Below are 17,690 nucleotides of genomic sequence, written 5' to 3'. Positions count from 1 at the left end.
CTCAGTCATTTACTGGCTGTGGAATTTCAGGCAGATGACCCTAATAGTTTAAGCTACAGTTTCCTCCTCTGAAAAACAGGGGTAAAAGTCCCTACCTCATAAGGTTATCGTAAGCATAAAATGAGGTAGTCCATAAAATGGTCCAGGGCGTAGCCCATGGCAAGAGTGCAATAAATAATAATTTCCTGAAGAAGTAACAGAAGGGTAAGTGCCTTGAGAGTTCCTCTTTGTTGGGTTCCTGGTGGGGATTAACTATTAATCGTTCCTCTCCCTTTGTGTCCAAAGATCAGTGTTAGAAACAAGGTCACAACCTCAGACCAAAGCCACGGCCTCAGTGTCTCCCTGCCCCCACCTGCTGCCTTCCACTCCCTGGTGGGCAGTTGGGTGAGGTTTGAGGCCATGAAACGTCAACCAGTGGCTGTCTCTGCCATTCCCAGTGTGGCAGGAAGGACAGATGGTAGTCCACAGGAGAAGAGAGCTGCTATAAGAGGCTGGACAGGGGTAGAGAGGAGGGCCAGGGACTCCACAATGTGAGAGGTGAACACAGAGACGTAGGCCAGAGACCCCCAACACAGCTTTATTAACACCCCAAGCCAACACCAACAATCTTTCCATGTGTGAGGCTGACAATGGGGCAGGGCCTGCAGGTGGAGTGTGGGGCTCTGGGCCCCTGAGTTACTCAGCACTCAACAAATAACCCAAGATGACAGCCCCACGCTCCTGCCAGTGGCCATGCAGCCTCCCACCCAGCCTTAGCCACTGCTCCCGGTGGGGCAGAGGGAGCTTCCATCGCCGTCTGGGGACCCGGGCAGGGGCTGGCCCATGCGATCCACACACCAGCAGGGACCTCGGCGCTGCCCCTGGGAGGAGCGGCACTGGGGAGAGAGGCACAAGAATCAGAGGTGTGGCCCAGGAGAGATGGGAGGGGCCCCGTGGGTTGGGGGACGGGCTGTCAACTCCTGAGTCTGAGTCTGTGGAAACATCTGAGTGTTCTCGGGACAGCGAAGCCCGCTGGGTTCCCTTGCATGGCTTCTCTTCTCCACCCACCAAACTGTGCCTGTTCTTCTAGGCCAGAACAGTGGTTCTCGAAGTGTGGTTTCCAAACCGACAGCATCAGCATCACTAGAGGCCGCATTGGAAATGCAAATTTTCAGGCTCTGTGGGCGGGGCTCAGCCACCTGTGTTCACACCTGGGTGACTCTGATTGCTCCTCACGCTTGTGAACCTCTGAGTTAGGCATTGCTTAGATAGTCTAACCTCTGAGTTAGGCATTGTTTAGATAGTCTAACTCCTCTCCCATAGCTGTGGTTGGTTATTCTCTATGTTTGTGTGGGCCTTAAAGTTGGGAGAGCCCTAAGGGCAGGGCAAGTGTCTTATTTATGCAACTTTGTAAGCCCCCCTACCCAATTGCTAGTAGGACCCTTGTACTGATAGACCAAGGGAGGAGAGGAATGGCCTCACCTGCCGCTTCCGGTAGAAGCCCCGATGGTCACAGTTAGGCACGTAGAGGGTGTGAGCCCCGCGGTAGATCTCGGTCTGGAGTTGCTGCAGCACTGAGTCCAGATGTCTGCGGCAGGGGCCCTGGAGGAAGGGATAGCTCTGCTGCAGAACCTGCTGGCCCCACCAGCCAGGCTCCCAGGATTGGGATGGAAGACTCGGCCAAGCCCAAGGGAGCAGTCTCAGATGGGAATCTCCAGGACTCTCCACCCCTCCCGTTCCCTGCAGCCCCAAACGCACCATCTCAGTGTCTTGGACGCCCCCAGGATTGGGCCGGGCGGGAGTGGTAGAGGTCCCCGGATTCCTCTGTTGGTCTCTGCGGTTCATGTCCTGCTGGCGAGTTGTCCCTGCTTGGGGCTTACTCTCCTTAGGATTCTCCCCTACAGCCACAATGGGGAATGGGGAAGAAGAGGCCGGAAATCAACCAGATGTCAGAGGCCAGAGCCGAGCGGAAATGAGCGGGGCTTTCAGAGTAGTGAGGGGGTTTACAGTTTGGCTCCACTGTTACATCCTCCTGGCCTCAGTTTCTTTCTCTGATAGATGGTAATATTACCTTTCATGATAATATCCCCAGACTAGTATTTTTAAAAATTATTTATTTATTTATTTTGGCTGCACCAGGTCTTCGTTTCTTCATGCGGGATCTTTAGTTGCATCATGTGGGCTTCTTAGTTGTGGCATGCGGACTCTGAGTTGCAGCGTGCGAACTCTCAGTTGTGGCATGAATGCGGGATCTAGTTCCCAGACCAGGGATCGAAGCCAGGCCCCCCGCGTTGGGAGCATGGAGTCTTACCCACTGGACCACCAGGGAAGTCCCCTGCAGACTAAGGCTTTAAGGCTTATAAAGGAGCACTTTGGAAAGCAAAAATCAATACGTTCATTGATTGAGGAGCCTGGGGCTTTGGGTGAAAAGACCGGGCTGTTCCACCAGAGGCCAGCAGGGGGTGCACCAAGCCAGGGAGATGGGGCAGAAGAGCAATGGCGGTGAGAGGGGGGTCAGCAGGGACCCAAGTGGAATGTGTGTCCCCGCTGTGACCCTGCTGTGACTCAGCCCACCCCTCCCAGGGCTGAGACATGGTTACTTTGGGGGCACTGCAGTGGGGGCCTCTCCCTTCTGGTCCCCTGAGACTCAGCCCAGCTCAACCCCAGTGGTCCCAGGAGCATGTGTGATTCAGCCCTTAACCAGGAGGTGGAAGGCGGGCAGGCTGCAAAGGTGCAGGAATGAGCGGCTTCCAACCTGCAGGCAGCTCCTGGCTCTGGAGAAAGTTTCACACGTTGTACTGGGGGGTTTGGGGAAGGCTCAGGATGGGAAGGGAAAGTCAGGGTGTCAGGGCAAAGAAAAGACAGGGAGGGGAGCGGGCACTGTTTGGAATTTGCCCCAGCTGTAAAATGAGATATTATGAGCCCTGAAGTTGCTCCCATCTGCCTGCTACTCAAAAGCCAAGAACCATTTCCTCTGCAATCCTGAGTCTGATCCCTCTTCCTCCACACTCCTCAGACCTTGCCCCTCATTCCCTCTATTCAGCATCCTACCGCGACCATGCTGCCAGCTGCCTCCTCTGACCCAACCAGACCACCTCTTTCCAGGAAGACCCCTAGCAGTCTGGACTCAGGCATTTAGGACTGAAAGAAACTCCAAGTTGATTTCCCATCCTTCCCTGTGGAAAAAACTGGGAGCTCAGATGCCCCTGGGGTGGGGGCCGTTTGTATTTCCTCCTCTTCCCATCTCCCTGCTGCCCCCCATCTTTCAGGTTCTGACTCACTTCTGTCCCACCCACCCAATGACTCAGCCTTCTATTCTCCTCTCTGGGTTAGGGTGGGGTGGGGTGGGGTGGGTGGAGGGTTCTGAGAAGCTTTAAATCATAACCCTGATTTGGCAGACTCCTTCTTTTCCCACCTCTATCCCCCCTGCTCCGGGTGGGGAGTGGGGAGGGCCAGCGCCAACCATCGGACCCTAGTCTAGTGTGAAACTGCTCTGGATTTGAGCCATCTTCTATTCTCCACCCCGTGTTCGGGTGCTTTGGACACCCTGATATTAAGAGGAGATATTTCTCAGTGTGTGCAGGATTTGGGAGTCTGGAGTTCTCTTCCCTCTTTCTCCAAGTGGAAGCTGGTAACAATGCCTGGGTCCTTTCTCCAGCTTGGGGGTCTAGGGCTGAAGGAGCTGGGCCTCTGTGGCCATACAGCACGTCCCTAAACCCTTCCATCCCTCCCTTTCCCCTCAAGGGAAACCCTTTTTTGACGGGGCAAAAAAGGGTTGCGGGCTCAGACATCTCCCTGCTTCATCCCTAGGGCCCCCAGCCGTACCCCAGACTCCTAGGAGCTCCCCGCACTGGCCCCTTCAGCCCCTAAGATGTATCCCCCACCAGGGTTGGGGAGGAGGAAGCGTCAATCTCAGGACCCTCATAGCAGGGCTGCCCGTGCGCATCCCTCCCGGACCCTGCCGGCAGAGTTGCGGGCCTCACGTGGGCGGGGCAGGGGCGGGGCGCGGACTCACCCGAGGGCGCGCGCGCCCGGCCGCAGCGGCCCCGGCCCAGCAGCAGCGCCCGCAAAGGCGCTTCGTCTTTCTCCGGCGGCTGGCACTGCAGTCCTGGGGCGCAGTTTGGAGTGTAGACCCCGCACTGCTGCCCCTCCCTCCTGAGACAGCCCCCAGCTTCCGCACAGCCCTCCGCCGGCGGCCCCCCATCCTCCTCCTCCACGCAGCCCCCTGGACAACCCGCCTGCACCCCCTGCCCGCAGCCTGGGCACCTTGCCAAGGCGCCTCCTGGGCGGGCAGCGAGCAGCAGAGTTAGCAGCAGTGGCGGCAACAGCCTGTGGGGGGTCATGGTCAAGATTTTTGCCCCGTCCACTCCTCCCAGAGCAGTCGTAGCGCAGCTGCTGCCCGTCGCCGCCCCTCTGCCTTAAGTAGCCGCCGGCAGGGGCCGGGCCCTTTAAGAGCCAGGTGAAGGGGGGGGGCGGTGGAGAAGGCAGGGGCATTCCCTAAACTGGGTGGGACTGGAGAGGCCCCCCCCTCCACCTGGGTCCTCCCCACTCTTCTCTACCTCCTCCCTTCCCGGTTTCTGTTTACTTCCCAAATTACTCTGATTTTTCTTGCTTTGTTCCCGGGAATCTCGCCCGGATTTTGGGAGCTGGACAGCTGGCTGGAGGCCCTGGAGGGTGGGAAGGGGTGGAAGCAGGAGGGGTAGAAGCGGCAGTAGGGGTGAAGGGGAAACCTGAAATCCAGTTCGGGTACATGTGTGGCGGATGAAGGAGACGGAGAGACTCCGATGGGGAGTGAGAAGATGGCGGACTTAAGTGGACGCAGAAGGGCTGCTGTGGGGGTCGTGAGAGGAATGCGGGCGAAAAGAGAGAAAAGGCGGAGACGACGGAGAGTGGGGTCTTGGGAGAACCGACCGTTGATGGAAGAGAGTAAACCAGGGGCGAGGAGAGGAAGAGCAAAGCTGAGGCAGGAGCAAGAGAAGGTCTCCCTGAGATATGGCTGAGGGGAAGGCGGGTACTGGGGGCCAGACTTGGGTAAGATCATAGAAGGGGTTGGGGGAAGCAAGGGGTGAGGTGGGGGGAGGCGGAAGCACACCTTGAATGAACTGTCAGAAATCCTAGCATTGTGTTGGGGCCATGGGAGTCTGGAGGGATTGCAGGGGGCGGAGCGTGCCCGCAGAACTGGCTGAACACCTGGGAGGTAGGGACGGGGGACTGGCCAGCTGAAATTATAGTGGCGGGGGGGGGGGGGGGGGGGGGGGGGGGGAGGATTAGAGGAACCCATACTCTGGGTGCTCTTAGGGACAGTGGCCAGAGAGCAGATCCCCAACCCACCCTGTCCTTCATCCAGGTCAGCCCACCCCTCCATTCCTCTCCTTTCCCAGAATCTGTCCTCCACTCCACACCCACCCAGTACCACCCTTTGGGTTTTCTGGATTATTCAGGCTGTTCTCTACCCAGGGGGGTTGAATGGTGACTGGTCTGAGTGTTTCAGTCTGCCTGCTCCCCGAGCTTTCACACGCTGGTCTGTCTACCCCACCTCCCCACCCCTGGCCGCCCTTCTCCAGGCAGTGCCCCGCCCATCTGAGACTCCTAGCTGAGCCTTCCTTCCTAGAGGGAGGAAGAAGGACCGTTTCCTTCTGCAACCCACACCCACCCAGCTCTGGGTTACGCAACACCGGCCATCTCATTCTTTCCTAAAACAACGGCTCTGGGCAGTGACTAAGTTTAAATTCTGGGCCTCCAAGCAAGAATGTAACCAAGGCCTTCCTGAACTTTTAGGTAAATACAAAATAAAAAGAACTTTACTCCCAGCCCGCCCCCTAGGGCTACCCTGAGACCCTAGGACCAGCATTTGGGGAGCAGCGTCTTCCAGTAGCCCTGAGACAGTGACGCAGATTGGGCAGGCGGGGGTGGGGGGGTGGGGGGGGTGGCTGCTGGGGCAGTGGGAGGAGCAGCTATCCTCTCTCTGGAGGCTCTGGGACCTCCTCCTCCAAGCTCTGACCCCAGGGTAGCGAGCTCCATCCTGTCCCTCCGTCCTCATCACGATTTATTTTGCCCTGCACATGGTTCTAGCTAGGGCTTTTCTCCTCAGCTCCATCTTGCTGCTTCTGAACAAGATGGAAAGGTCTGTGGAAAGTTGAGATGGGGAAGAGATGGCCATACTCCCTGCAGGATCCCAGTGTGGCTTTTTAAAGAAGTTTGTATTCTTTGGTAGGTTATATTGCAGAGAAATCCAATGCTCTGCTAGCCTCTCACATCTACCGCTGCCTTCCCGAATTCCCCCTTCCCCCTCCCACATCACCACCGCCACCCTTACAGATTTCCCCTGTTTGCTGCTACCCCCTGCCCAGCTTGGTCCCTCCATGCAGTCTAAGTACAGCCACGGTACAGCCCAGTCCCACCCGCCACCCCAGCACTGCTCTTGCCTCGTCCCCATGCCTCCAGTATGGATGTCCAGAGCGGCGAGCTGTGCTGTCAGTGCTGGGGTCTAACCAGGCTCTTTCTCGCAGACTGAGACTCTCGAACTCTGCTTTTCCTCCCTTTGGGATGCCCTTCACCTCAGCACCCAGAGCAGAGGTAGGAAGCGCATGGTGCGTGCTCAGGATGGAGTGTGGGCCAAGGTGCACACACTCTGGGACTCTGTCTGGCCTCTGTGGAGAGAAGAGTTTGAGGAAAGTTTCTGTCAGGGCTGTGAAAAGACTAAACAGCTGGGGCTGTTACTTAGGCTTTTTATTTATTTATTTTTGTTGTTGTTTTTTTGCGGTACGCGGGCCTCTCACTGCTGTGGCCTCTCCCGCTGCGGAGCACAGGCTCCGGACGCGCAGGCTCAGCGGCCATGGCTCACGGGCCCAGCCGCTCCGCGGCATGTGGGATCTTCCCGGTTCGGATCCTCACGAACCCGCGTCCCCTGCATCGGCAGGCGGACTCTCAACCACTGCGCCACCAGGGAAGCCCTTTAGGCTTTTTATAAATAAACTTTGACAGGACTTCCTTCTCTTCTTGCAGGTTACACTCTGTCGTGCTGCTCCGTTATGCTCGGCATCTCTCACACCCAGCCCATCCCTCCAAATCCACAGCACCTCCCAGGTGCTGACTTCCTTTTGAGAACCAGGGGTAAAGGAGGGGGCCTGCCTGGATCCTTTTGAGCTTTGAGTCTAAGGAAAGACAAGTAGTGGCACAGTCCACAGACAGAAAGCACCAGAGAGGAGGCTTAATGACCACATCATGACATGGCCTAAGTCTGGTGTGGGTCTCATGGGAACTGTTGCGATAAACTCCGCTGGTCTCCAGCCTCTGGTTTCTGCCATCTGTCCCACACGCAGCCTCCCAGTTGGTCTTGCTCCTGTGACTCTCTCCTCCTCAAAGCCCTTTGGCGGTACTCCATGCCCCCCTCCCCGCAAGGACCCATGCTCTCATACGCCAATCATGACCCTGTGGACGGTTGGCCCGGGAAGCACACTGTGGTTCAGCCATCTGGTGGGATCACCTTCCCCAAAACCTCCTGGCAGTTTCTCATCTCTGAGTCTGAACTGAGATTAGGGGAAGGGAAGGTGTGGTGCCCAGAGGTAATTTCTTCCCCTGAACTCCAAATTTTTAGCTCATAAGGATGAAATTCTCCCCACCATTCCTCTCACCACAAACCAAATTCTGCCACCTCATCCCTACCTGCTCAGCCAGCTGTCTGCCTTTCTTTTAATTCATCCACATTGTTGTGTTGCTATCTTAAATTTTTGCTTATCTTTTCTTGTGTCTTATTTTTCCAGTTAGATTATGAGTGTTGGGTTTTTTTTAATTAATTAATTTATTTATGGCTGCGTTGGGTCTTCGTTGCTGTGCACGGGCTTTCTCTCTAGTTGCGGCGAGCGGGGGCTACTCTTCGTTGCGATGTAAGGGCTTCTCATTGTGGTGGCTTCTCTTGTTGCGGAGCACTGGCCCTAGGTGCATGGGCTCTAGAGCTCAGGCTCAGTAGTTGTGGCGCACGGGCTTAGCTGTTCCACGGCATGTGGAATCTTCCTGGACCAGGGATCGAACCCATGTCCCTTGCACTGGCAGGCGGATTCTTAACCACTGCGCCACCAGGGAAGTCTCAGATTCTGAGTGTTTTGAGAACAGGAGCCCCACATCTTCTTCACCTCTGGACCCCCCAGCTCTCAGTTCATATAAGGAGTTCGGAATTGATACAGGTAAAAGTTGTTGTTTTGGGTGGGAGCAAAGGCAGTGCTGGGGCAGGGCCTTGAAAGGTGAAGCGGGCGCACTGTAACTCTTCTGGAGGCTCCTCTACTTCTGAGCTAGCCCAGGCCACCCACCCTAGGGGGTCTTGTGGCTCTCCAACTCCTTTAACCCCTCCTCTCTCTTTTCCTATTTCTCCCCCTAGTTCTCCAAGTAAAGGCCAAAGAGACTGAGAGGCCAGAGTGTGGTCAGAGTTCAATAAGAGAGGGAAACCTGGCCCCAGGATAAACCAAAGAGGGTTTCCCGGAGAATAGGGCTTTATTTTTTTAAATTTATTTTTATTTATTTATTTATATTTTTGGCTGCGTTGTGTCTTTGTTGCTTAGTGCGGGCTTTCTCTAGTTGCGGCGCGCGGGGGCTACTCTTCGTTGTGGTGCGAGGGCTTCTCACTGCGGTGGCTTCTCTTGTTGCGGAGCATGGGCTCAGTAGTTGTGGCACACGGGCTTAGTTGCTCTGCAGCATGTGGGATCTTCCAGGACCAGGGCACGTGGGATCTTCCCAGACCAGGGATGGAACCCGTGTCCCCGCATTGGCAGGTAGATTCTTAACCACTGGGCCACCAGGGAAGTCCTGAGAATAGGGCTTTAAAGTAGAGTTTAGGGGACTTCCCTGGCAGTCCTGTGGTTAGGACCTGGTGCTATCGTCGCTGAGGGCCCCGGGTTCAATCCCTGGTCGGGGAACTAGGATCCCACATGCCTCATGGCAAGGCCAAAAAAAAAAAAAAGAGTTTAGGAGAAGAGGGAGGAGGGCATCTCAGATAGGAAAGCACATCTTTGTGTAACAGAGATGAGGGGAAAGAGGCATGTGTGTGAATGTGTGTGCATGATTTGTTCTGTCTAGATTCCCAGTGTCCCAATGATATCAGAGAAAGGAGAACTGGGAAGGGAGCAGAGCAGTTTTCTAGACTGGGCTGGAGTCAGCCAGATGGTTGGGAGTTGGGAATCATTAGTGGAGAAGAAATAATAACTGGGAGTCTGAGTTTTGCTTTTTTTTGGTAATTACATGAATAAAAATATATTCAGTAGATTGATAGAGCATTTATTTATGTGGATGTAGCTACATTATATGGACATAAATAGGGAGGAATTGTGCTCCCAAGGAGCTTAGAATTAATATCTGTCCATCCAACACACACTTAATAAACACCTAAAAAACCAATCGGGATGGGAGGGTATTCCAGGATAGAATGCAGACTGTAACAGGTGAATCTAAATATATTATATATGTATGACAAAAACACACTGAGGGGGTGAGAAAAAAAAAAAGGTGCTGACTTAAGTAATTTGGAAAACAGTGTTATGACTGGAAACTGTAAGGCTAAAGATAAATGTAATGGCTTACTCTACACTCTACATAAACACTGTACTCTAGTTGATAAATTTGTTTCTCATGGGTTAAAATTTTTGCAACTGCTTAATACGTACTGGGGTTGAGCAAATAAGTAATGGATATTGGGTTTCTCACTGTCAGAGAGAAGTAGGGAGGAAGGCTAGAATGAACCCTGTGGTACTGGATTAGAGTAAGAGACTTCAGTGCAATCCTCATGGATTGGAAGACTCCATATTGTTAAAACATCAGTTCTCCCAAAATTGATCAACAGATTCAACGTAATCCCAATTAAAATCCCAGAAGGCTTTTTTTTGTAGAAATTGGCAAGCTGATTGTCTCATATAGAAAAGCAAAGGATCTGGAATAACTCAAACCAACTTTTAAAAAGTACAAAATTGAAGGACTTATACTACCTGATTTCAAGGCTCATTATAAAGCTATAGTAATCAAAACATAAAGATAGAAAAACAGATCAGTGGAACAGAGCCTAGAAATAGACCCACAAAAATACAGTAAATTAATTTTTTTCCTTTTCTTTAAACACTTTTTTTTTCTTTTTTTACTTGTTCAATAGATGTTTGACAAAGGTGCAAAGGAATTCAGTAGAGAAAGGATAGTCTTTTTAACAAATGCTGCTGGAACAACTGGACGTCCATATGCAAAAAAAAAAGAAAAAAAATTAACTCAAAATTAATCACAGATCTGGATAAAGCTGGTAATGCATAACGCAATCTAATAATGAGTAAATATCAGATAAAATGAAACTGAGGGATATTAAACAAGATAATTGGCATCTACTCTTCAGGAAAGACTGAATAACTGTCCCAGATTAAGGAGCCTAAGGAAACATGACAAGTAAATGTCAGTCACAGATCTGGGGTTCTAATCCAGATTTCCTAATGTCTGGTCTACACCTATTTCTGACACCTTATCTCCATTATGCCAAGTGGCCACTGTTTATAGTATAGGAGAGGATGGCTTCCATTTCATTCAACATTTGTACAGCACCTATCTATGATAAGAATAGGATAGCTCTCAGGGGTCTGAAGGAGCTCACAGTCCAGCAGAGACAGATCTACAAACAGAAGTTACTTTAATAATAAATGTAAGACTGTAATAAGTGCTACAAATGAGGTGCAAACGACATGGTATAAGAATACAGAGGAGGGAAAACCTTCCTATCTGGAATAGAGAAATTCGGTGATGGGAGGAACCGGGGAAGTCCTCCCCAGAACGGCAATAGTCACCCTTTAGTAGGTGCTCAATAGATGTCAGTATTTTTCTTCCCTTCACATTATGGCCCCAGCCTAACTTTCCTTAAGTTACACCAACCCCTCTGTTCCTGAACAGCGTGCCGTTTCATGCCACTGCTTTTTGCATCCGAAGTTCTCTCCTCCAGGAAGGGAATGCCCTGCCTAGAATGAAGGAAAGGTAACATGAAATGGAGCTCGGGAGAATACAAAGTATATGTTAACAGGCGCACGAACTGTGGAGGCCAGCCTCAGGCTCTGCATCTACAAAAAGGATTTAATAAGACTCATTTCATAAGGTTGTTGAACGGATTAAAAGGACATTCCTTCAAAGCTCTTAGCCTCACGGATAACACTGAACGAGCGCTGAGGCAACAGTCGCAGTATTTGTGGGTGCGCAGCGACCTTCCCCGCCCACCCCGCCCGGAGGGAGCCGCCCCTTGACCGGCCAGTCAGCGCCCAGGGCGCCCAGTGTGGCGTCCGCGCTGCCACGTCGCCACCTCCCACCCTCTCGACACCCGTATTTAATAGCCCCTTACCCGGCACTAGGTACCGGGTTCACCGGGCCGCGCCCGACCCGGCCTGCCTCCTTCGATTGGCTTCTGCAGGTGCCTGTTGTCCTCAGCCGCTGCAGATTGGCCGGGGTGGGTGGAAAGGGGCGGGTCTCGGGGGACCGTTGGAAGGGCGGGGACCCGGATGTGTGTGGTGGCGGCGGCCGAAGAGCTAGTGAGCGGGGCTCAGAGGCCTATGGATGAGGAGGACGCGGCGGCCCCGGTAGGCGGGGATCGGGGGCGGGGTCCCCGAGGCCTCGGGTCGGTCTCCACGGAGTCTGAGGCGGGAGGCTGGGGTCCTGGGAGGAGGCTTCGGAGTCAGGGGCGGGGTCTTGCGCTCTGGTCACTGGTCTTCCTCCCTGGGGACCCTCCTTGGCCCAGTGCAGGGCCTGGGGAGGCTGGGCGTAGTCACACTGATGGGCCAGGGCCCCTTTCCCCCGGGTCTCGTCTGAGTGATCGGGCTGTGCCCGGGGTGGAGGCGGGGCCTGGTGCGGCCGCGTATCGGCGGCGCCAAGGCTGTGGGGTTCTAGGCAAGCAGATGTCCCTAGGTTGGGCGCCAACATCGACCTGGGGTCGAGACCCCTGGCCGAGTGCCAAGGAGGCCAATTCTAGGGCTGCCCCACAGCTGCCTACCCTTTTGGTCACGCGGTGGCTTGTAGCTACTGCAGAAGCGTGTAATATGCGCATTGGGATTGAATTCAGCCTAGCCGAGGCTTCCTAAGCCCCTGCTGTGTGCAAGGCACAGTCAGGCCTGGATGGAACCCTTGTCCAAGGGTTTGGGGGATGGGAAGAGAAAGTACCTCCCCTTTTTGTCGCTTTGGGAAAAATTCGTCCATTCATTCATTCATTCATATGTTAGCACTGTTAGGGGTTTAAATACCTGGGTCATCCTCCACTCCACCTTCACTGCTACCATCTTTGGGGATGCCATCTCTCATTGGAACAGCTGCAGCAGCCTCCTAATTAATTGTTTGCCACTTCTGTTCTTGCTCCTTATGGGATCAGTTTAGTCTCCAACCAACCGCCTGAATGAGCTTTACGACCTGATAAACCTTAAAATCATATAATTTTCTTGCTTAAAACCCTCCAGAGCTTTCCCATCACACTTGAAATAAAATTCACACTCCTTAACATGGTCTGTAGGGCGTTGATCTGGCCCCTACCTTCCTTCCATCCTCTTCTGGTACATTCTCCCTCCCTCCCATTCCCTACACACTAGCCACCTGGCCTTTCTATTTTCCTACCATGCCAGCTGCCTTGCCCCTCGGGACCTGTGTCCTGGCTGTCCCTTCTGCCTGGGATGCTCTTTCTTGGGGTTGTTACGTGCCTGTCACCTTTTCATCTCATAGAGTTCACCCCATTATTCTTTTTTTTTTTTTCACCCCATTATTCTTTATCAGAGCACTCTGCTTTTTCCTCCACTGTCTAACGTTGTCATGTCTGTTTATTGCCTGTCATGCCTCCCCCAATAGAATGGAAGTGCTATGAGAACAGACATCCCATCCATCTTGTTCACAGCTGTATCCCTAGCACCTAGGGCAGTAGGAGCACATAGTGGGAGCTCAGTAAATGTTTGCTGAATGAAAGGATGAGGGTGGGGACTGTTGAGGTCAATCTGGGCAACTGGCTTCAAGTCCAGTGTCCTCTCCGCATTCTGGGTGGAACAGGCTGAGGTACTCTGCTCAGCGCCTTGCTTCTTCCTCCTCAATCTCCTTCTCCCCCTGGCAGGTTTGTTCTCATGAACAAGATGGATGACCTCAACCTGCACTACCGGTTTCTGAATTGGCGCCGGCGGATCCGGGAGATTCGAGAGGTCCGGGCTTTCCGATATCAGGAGAGGTTCAAGCACATTCTTGTAGATGGAGACACTTTGAGGTGAGTTTCGGGGAGTGCTTCCACATTTTCCTTTCTGTGCCAGATCTTAGAGACGAAAAGGGGCTTTTGCAAAGGCAGAGGACTGTCTGCATTGCACAGCGAGGGGTATGTTGTAAACCCTGGAGGCCTTTCCGAATGGAGCAGTATATGCTTCTTCACCCCGCACCCCCCTCTGCCTGTGTCTGTGGGTCCCTCTGTCCTGGTCTGCATTGGAAGCAGTCATGTCAGAGATGGAGGCTGCTGGGGTCTCAGGAATTGCCCAGCTGCCTTGTTGAAAGGACTCCAGTGAGTCTGTGCGATGCCGGGGTCTCCTGCCTGCATCTCTGTAGTTGGGATCGGTGAAGAATGGCCATTTCAAAGGCAGTGGATTTCCTGTTTTGTGAAGGACAGTCCTGTAGTGCATCCTGCTTACTGCCTTCCAACCCTTTGGTTTGTGTGTTTGTGTTTGTTTTCGCTCTATTTTCTGGCTTGAGCCCTTCCCCTGACTCCATCCGAGTCTAATTCTCTCACAAAGTTGTCACTGGAAGGGGGGGAGGAAGTAGTGCTATCTAGCCTCAGACAAGAAAGCTGAGGAGTGGGGACTGAGTAACTGTCTTCCAGTCTGCAAAGGGCTTTGGTCCCGAGGATAGAGACCAGCCGTTCTCCAGCTCCACTGAGGACAGAGCCAGAGGAAAAGGGCCGAAGCTGCAGCATGAGGGACTGAGGTTAGACAGGGTTGTGAGACCCCTAATAGGCAACTGAGGGAGGCTCCGCCTTCTCTTCCCCACCGGCAGTGAAGAAGCCAGGCTTGCATTGGTCTGGTGTGGGCTGGGCCCTGGCTGGAGGCGGCGGGTGGGGTGGGTGACCTCAAGTATCTTGTTACGGTGTTTGTGCAGATGTTCTGAAGTATGGCCTGATGGATTCTCTTCTGTGCTGGCCCTCACAGGGTGGGGGTTGGGGATGCTGAGGCCCTCCCCCCAACCCCTGGACTAGGCTGCTAATGGAACTTCCCCTTCATTCCTCCTTCAGTTACCATGGAAACTCTGGTGAAGTTGGCTGCTACGTGGCTTCTCGACCCCTGACAAAGGACAGCAATTATTTTGAGGTGATCAAGGCAGGGGGTGGGCAGAGCAGGGGGTGAGATGGTTAAGCTCCAAGGCGCTCTTTTACTGGGTTCTTGACTGGTCCTTTACATTTTCCATCAGGATTATCCTGTTGGCTGGGAAAAGGGCCCAGGATAGCATGGTGCCTAATCTGAGGGGCACCCTGAAGTCCTTTCACCCTGTCCCTTCTGCTCTCCTGCCCTTCACCTAGGTAGACTTTGACCCATGTCCTTTCCCACCCCCTAACCCAGGCCCAGCATCTACTCCATCTCCTATCTTTTTCCATAGCTTGGAAATTGTTTTCTAAGTAATTGTGGTAAAGTGGGCCCCCACTTTCCCCAGTTCTCCCCCTGAGTGCCCTGACTTTTTCTCTGATTCCCCTGTCTTTTGCTCTTTGAGCCTCAGCCCCCTTTGATGTCTAACTCCCCTCCCTGCTAACTGTGCCCTGCTCTCCTCCCTCCAGGTGTCTATTGTGGACAGCGGGGTCCGGGGTACCATTGCTGTGGGACTGGTCCCTCAGTACTACAGCTTGGATCACCAGCCTGGCTGGTTGCCTGACTCTGTAGCCTACCATGCTGATGATGGCAAGTGAGTTGCCTTTTGTGGAACCCAACCCCTCTCCTACAGATTTGGGAATCTTGCATATAATGGACTACCTCAGGGTGGCTTTGGCTATTCCTTCACTGGTCTTGGGGTATTTTCATAGACCTTTCTGATAGGGACAGGAAGGTGGCCTGTTGGCTACCCTTGGAGGTTTGCAGACTTAAAGGGGAGGGTGGAGCTCCCCCGAGAACATAGGTAGATGCCGTTGCGGAGTGATGGAAGCAGGAGCACTGGGGAGAGGTTGGGAAGCCGGGTTCGGGTCCTGTGTCTGTGCTGCTCTGTCCACAGGCTGTACAATGGCCGGGCCAAGGGCCGCCAGTTTGGGTCAAAGTGCAACTCCGGGGACCGGATTGGCTGTGGCATTGAGCCAGTGTCCTTTGATGTGCAGACTGCCCAGATCTTCTTCACCAAAAATGGGAAGCGGGTAAGTGGGACATCCTGAGTGGGATTTAAACGGCTTGAAGCTGTCCAGGGATTTGTGTGAGTAATAAGAAAGGGTCTGCCGGCTGGGGCTTGCCCAGGGCCCCACAGGCTTATTTCCCATCTTCTTCAGTTCAGCCTCAGATTCTCCTGGGGTCTCCTGCATGTAGGAGAAGATGCTCCCCACACCCAGGGGAAGCTGGGACATTCCCCAGGTCATGGATGCAGAGGGGCAGGTTTGTGCAGTGGAGGAGGGGCAGAAACTGTGGGGGACAGAACTGGTGATGTGGGGGAAGGTTTTGAGCAGAAAAAAAGATGGGGAGATTATGACCTGGCTGCATAAGCTGGAGGTCCTCTTGGGATTTTTGACTTGAATGCTTTTGGGGATATGTCCTTTCTGTGTTTCGTGTTCCTTATTTCACTTCTCCTTTCCTTCCCTCTTCAGAGAGAGACTAGTGATGGTGAAGGGATGGGGTAAGAGCAAATAGGAGAGACCCCAGCTCTCTTTCTTCTTCTCCCCAGCCCCATCTCCCACCCTGAGAAATTGCCTTCTCAGGCCTCCGCCGGCCAGCCTAGTGGTCTTCCTTCCTTAAGCACCTATGCTCAGCACTTTCCTGCTCCAGTCCACACTCACGCGTACCTAAAGTGTTTGGGGGGGGGGTTGACAAGAGACTTGTGTTTGCCTTCTAGCTCCGTGGGTGCCTTGCTCAGCTAGGAGTACTCAGCAGCTTTTTATGCTTCTCTGTGCCTCTGTTTTGCTACCTGTCAGCGTGTGTGATGATGACTGGTTGCATCATCTCAAAAGTCCCCTTGTGAGAATTAGATGAGCTGTGGAAAGGTAAGCCAGGCGGCAGCTCCCTCCCTTCCTCCCCCTCCCTCCGCTGCAGGTGGGCTCCACCATCATGCCCATGTCCCCCGATGGGCTGTTCCCAGCAGTGGGCATGCACTCCCTGGGTGAGGAGGTGCGGTTGCACCTGAACGCTGAGCTGGGCCGCGAGGACGACAGTGTCATGATGGTGGACAGTTACGAGGACGAGTGGGGCCGGCTGCACGACGTCAGAGTCTGTGGAACTGTAAGTAAGGGGAAGGGTAGGGCTGGGCAGAATCCCGGGGTCCACAGAAGCATGTCAGGATTGCTTAGAATAGGAAGTGAAGACATGGCCTTTTTAAAAATTACTTTATTTATTTATTTATTTTTGCCTGTATTGGGTCTTCATTGTAGCGTGCGGGCTTTCTCTAGTTGCAGCGAGCGGGGGCTACTCTTCATTGCGGTGCACAGGCTTCTTATTGCGGTGGCCTCTCTTGTTGCGGAGTACGAGCTCTAGGTGCGAGGGCTTCAGTAGTTGCGGCACACGGGCTCAGTAGTTGTGGCTCATGAGCTCTAGAGTGTAGGCTCAGTAGTTGCAGCGCACGGGCTTAGTTGCTCCGTGGCATGTGGGATCTTCCCGGACCAGGGCTCGAACCCATGTCCCCTGCATTGGCAGGCGGATTCTCAACCACTGCGCCACCAGGGAAGTCCCAAGACAGGGTCTTTTGTAGGGTTTTGGAAAGTGGGAATTTTGTCAGGAGAGCCTGGCGTCCTGACATGATTCTTGAGTCCAGATCTGTGTTCCCCTTAGCGGTGGTCCTCTTTCCTGCCTTCCCTTTGTTTGAGAGCTCAGCCTAGTTGCTTAACCCTAGGAACGAGCAGTAGCCAGTAGCTCTCCTTTGCCTTCTTTGGTTCCTTCAGGCCCCCCACCCCCCACCCCATGCACGCTGCTGCCCTGCACGCCTGCCTTTGAGAGGCTGGGCTGACTTGGAGGCCGGATGCCTGGAACACCCTTTTGGCTTGATCCCAGCCCAGCTAGCCCAGTTTTCCATTCTCTGCATTGTGGAGCAGGTGTGGTCACAAATCCCACTCATGCTGGGGAAGGTTCTTTGAGATCTTTTTCGAGTAAGCATCAATGACAGTCTCTTCTGCCTTCCTACATTTTATAGAGGATGAGAATAGAGGCACATAATGATTCAGTGAGAGTCCTTGATCCTCCAAAGCTGGCCTTTTTACACATCTCACCATACCTGCTTTAGTCCCCTGCCTAGATTTTAAACTTTCTTGGGAAGTGTATGGACCTTGAGAGAGGGAAATTCTTCATATCTACCCTCTGTGCCTCATGCTGGTTTGGGAGTAAATGGATGCTGACTTAGGGGTCTGGCCCCGACCTCTAGTGGGCTGCTCGGGCCTTCCACTTCGAATTGTCCCTCTGCGGCTCTCCTGCTCCTTCCCCGCCCAACCTTTTCCTCCGCCCTCTGGCATTCTCACCCCAACCCAGGCTGTTTTCAACTCAGCCTTTGATAGCAAAACAGAAGCAGCGGGGGGGGGGGGGGGGGGGGGG

General features: G+C 53.5%; 2 protein-coding genes across 2 annotated transcripts in view; one reads left to right on the top strand and one right to left on the bottom strand.

Moving 5' to 3' along the window:
* Positions 1-556: 556 nt before the first annotated feature.
* Positions 557-4,609, bottom strand: IGFBP6 (insulin like growth factor binding protein 6). The gene is made up of 4 exons (XM_029205639.1): positions 3,995-4,609; positions 1,738-1,877; positions 1,462-1,581; positions 557-875 (listed from the first exon to the last, which is right to left on the bottom strand). The coding sequence occupies exons 1-4, from the start codon at positions 4,320-4,322 to the stop codon at positions 753-755; spliced, it is 711 nt and encodes a 236-aa protein (XP_029061472.1). The 5' UTR covers positions 4,323-4,609; the 3' UTR covers positions 557-752.
* A 6,856-nt stretch (positions 4,610-11,465) lies between these two features.
* Positions 11,466-17,690, top strand: part of SPRYD3 (SPRY domain containing 3) — a 15,054-nt gene continuing 8,829 nt past the window's right edge. The window contains exons 1-6 of the mRNA XM_029204627.1: positions 11,466-11,561; positions 13,067-13,213; positions 14,222-14,297; positions 14,759-14,883; positions 15,187-15,322; positions 16,206-16,391. Coding sequence (XP_029060460.1) covers positions 11,539-11,561; positions 13,067-13,213; positions 14,222-14,297; positions 14,759-14,883; positions 15,187-15,322; positions 16,206-16,391 — 693 coding nt within the window. The 5' untranslated portion in view covers positions 11,466-11,538. The remainder of the gene's footprint in view (positions 11,562-13,066; positions 13,214-14,221; positions 14,298-14,758; positions 14,884-15,186; positions 15,323-16,205; positions 16,392-17,690) is intronic.

The sequence above is a fragment of the Monodon monoceros genome, unplaced genomic scaffold, assembly GCF_005190385.1.
Source record: "Monodon monoceros isolate NGI ecotype Baffin Bay Population unplaced genomic scaffold, NGI_Narwhal_1 Super_Scaffold_6, whole genome shotgun sequence".
Taxonomy (NCBI): domain Eukaryota; kingdom Metazoa; phylum Chordata; class Mammalia; order Artiodactyla; family Monodontidae; genus Monodon; species Monodon monoceros.
The sequence above is the reverse complement of the archived record's forward strand: the minus strand, read 5'-3'. Positions and strand labels throughout refer to the sequence as shown.